The sequence below is a fragment of the Aptenodytes patagonicus genome, chromosome 6 (genome assembly GCF_965638725.1).
Source record: "Aptenodytes patagonicus chromosome 6, bAptPat1.pri.cur, whole genome shotgun sequence".
Lineage (NCBI taxonomy): Eukaryota > Metazoa > Chordata > Aves > Sphenisciformes > Spheniscidae > Aptenodytes > Aptenodytes patagonicus.
The window spans coordinates 75,023,899-75,024,993 of NC_134954.1; the positions used below are offsets into that span (position 1 = coordinate 75,023,899).

Here is a 1,095-nt window from a genome sequence, read left to right on the forward strand (position 1 = left end):
AGCAGTCTGAAATGGAAGTTTTAACCCAGCTGCAAGGCAAAAACCTGCAAAGACAGGCCACGGGGCGTTTGCTTCATCCCGAGCCCCGCGGGTCCCCCCCCCCCGCGTGCTTCACTCCGCGGCGGGGAAGCCCGGCCGCCCCCCGCGCCGCCTCCCCGCTCCCCTCCGCGGCGGCGCGGAACCACCGGCGGGACCCCGGGACTCGAAGACGGAGGCATTTATTACCGCGAAGGAAATAAGAAGCCCCAGACCTGTTGCCATCAGAGCACGTTTTACTTCGGCACCCCGCGGGTCGGGACGGGCGGCTCCGGGGACCGCAGGCGCCGGGCGCCCCCCGCACGTCTCACCGGCCTCCGGGATCTCGGGGTTCGTTCGCTGTTGTTTTTAAGGAGGGAAGAAAAAAAAAGAACGAAACAAACAGTCCGTCTGAAGGAGGGACGGCCGTTGTGCAGGCAGCGCCGGGAGCGGACGGCCCAGGGCGGCTTCCCCCGCGGCCGGGCCGTCGGGGCGGGCGGCGGAGCGGGGCGGGCGGTCGCGGGGCCGTCGGCGGTCAGTAGGGCCCCACCACCACCGCCTCCACCTCCTTGGACGGCCGCCGGTCCTTGACCAGAAAGTTGATCATCCCCTCGGACTTGATGAGGAGGTTGCAGCCCAGGAAGAAGATGCCGAACACGACGGTGAGGGCGAGGACGCACATGACGGCGATCTGCACCACCCGCATGATGTACAGGCTCCGCTCGTCCGCCGCCGCCGCCGCCGCCGCCCCGCCGCCGTCGGTCACCACGGAGGCGGCGGTGCAGCAGCGCAGCGCCCGCTCCAGCTCCAGCGCCGCGCTCCCGGCGCCCGCCAGCAGCCCCGCCGCCGCCGTGCCGCCGCCCGCCGCCGAGCCGTTCATCCCGCCCGGCCGCCCCGCCGCCGCCGCCGCATGCAGGCGGGCCGGGCCGTGCCGAGCCGAGCCGTGCCCAGCCGCTCCGCGCTGCCCCGCGCCGGCGGAGGCTCCGCGCTGCTCCGCCGCTGCCCGCTCCGCTCGCCGCTCCGCTCCGCGCCGCTCCGCCCCGCCGCGGCCGGGCGGGGAGCGGGGCCGGGGGGAGAGGA

At 74.1% G+C, this 1,095-nt stretch overlaps 1 protein-coding gene across 1 annotated transcript; it reads right to left on the reverse strand.

Annotated features, from left to right (window-relative positions):
- Positions 1 to 212: 212 nt before the first annotated feature.
- RPRM (reprimo, TP53 dependent G2 arrest mediator homolog) lies at positions 213 to 895 on the reverse strand. Its single transcript, XM_076340811.1, has one exon. The coding sequence runs from the start codon at positions 893 to 895 to the stop codon at positions 551 to 553; it is 345 nt and encodes a 114-aa protein (XP_076196926.1). The 3' UTR covers positions 213 to 550.
- Between the last annotated feature and the right edge of the window lie 200 nt (positions 896 to 1,095).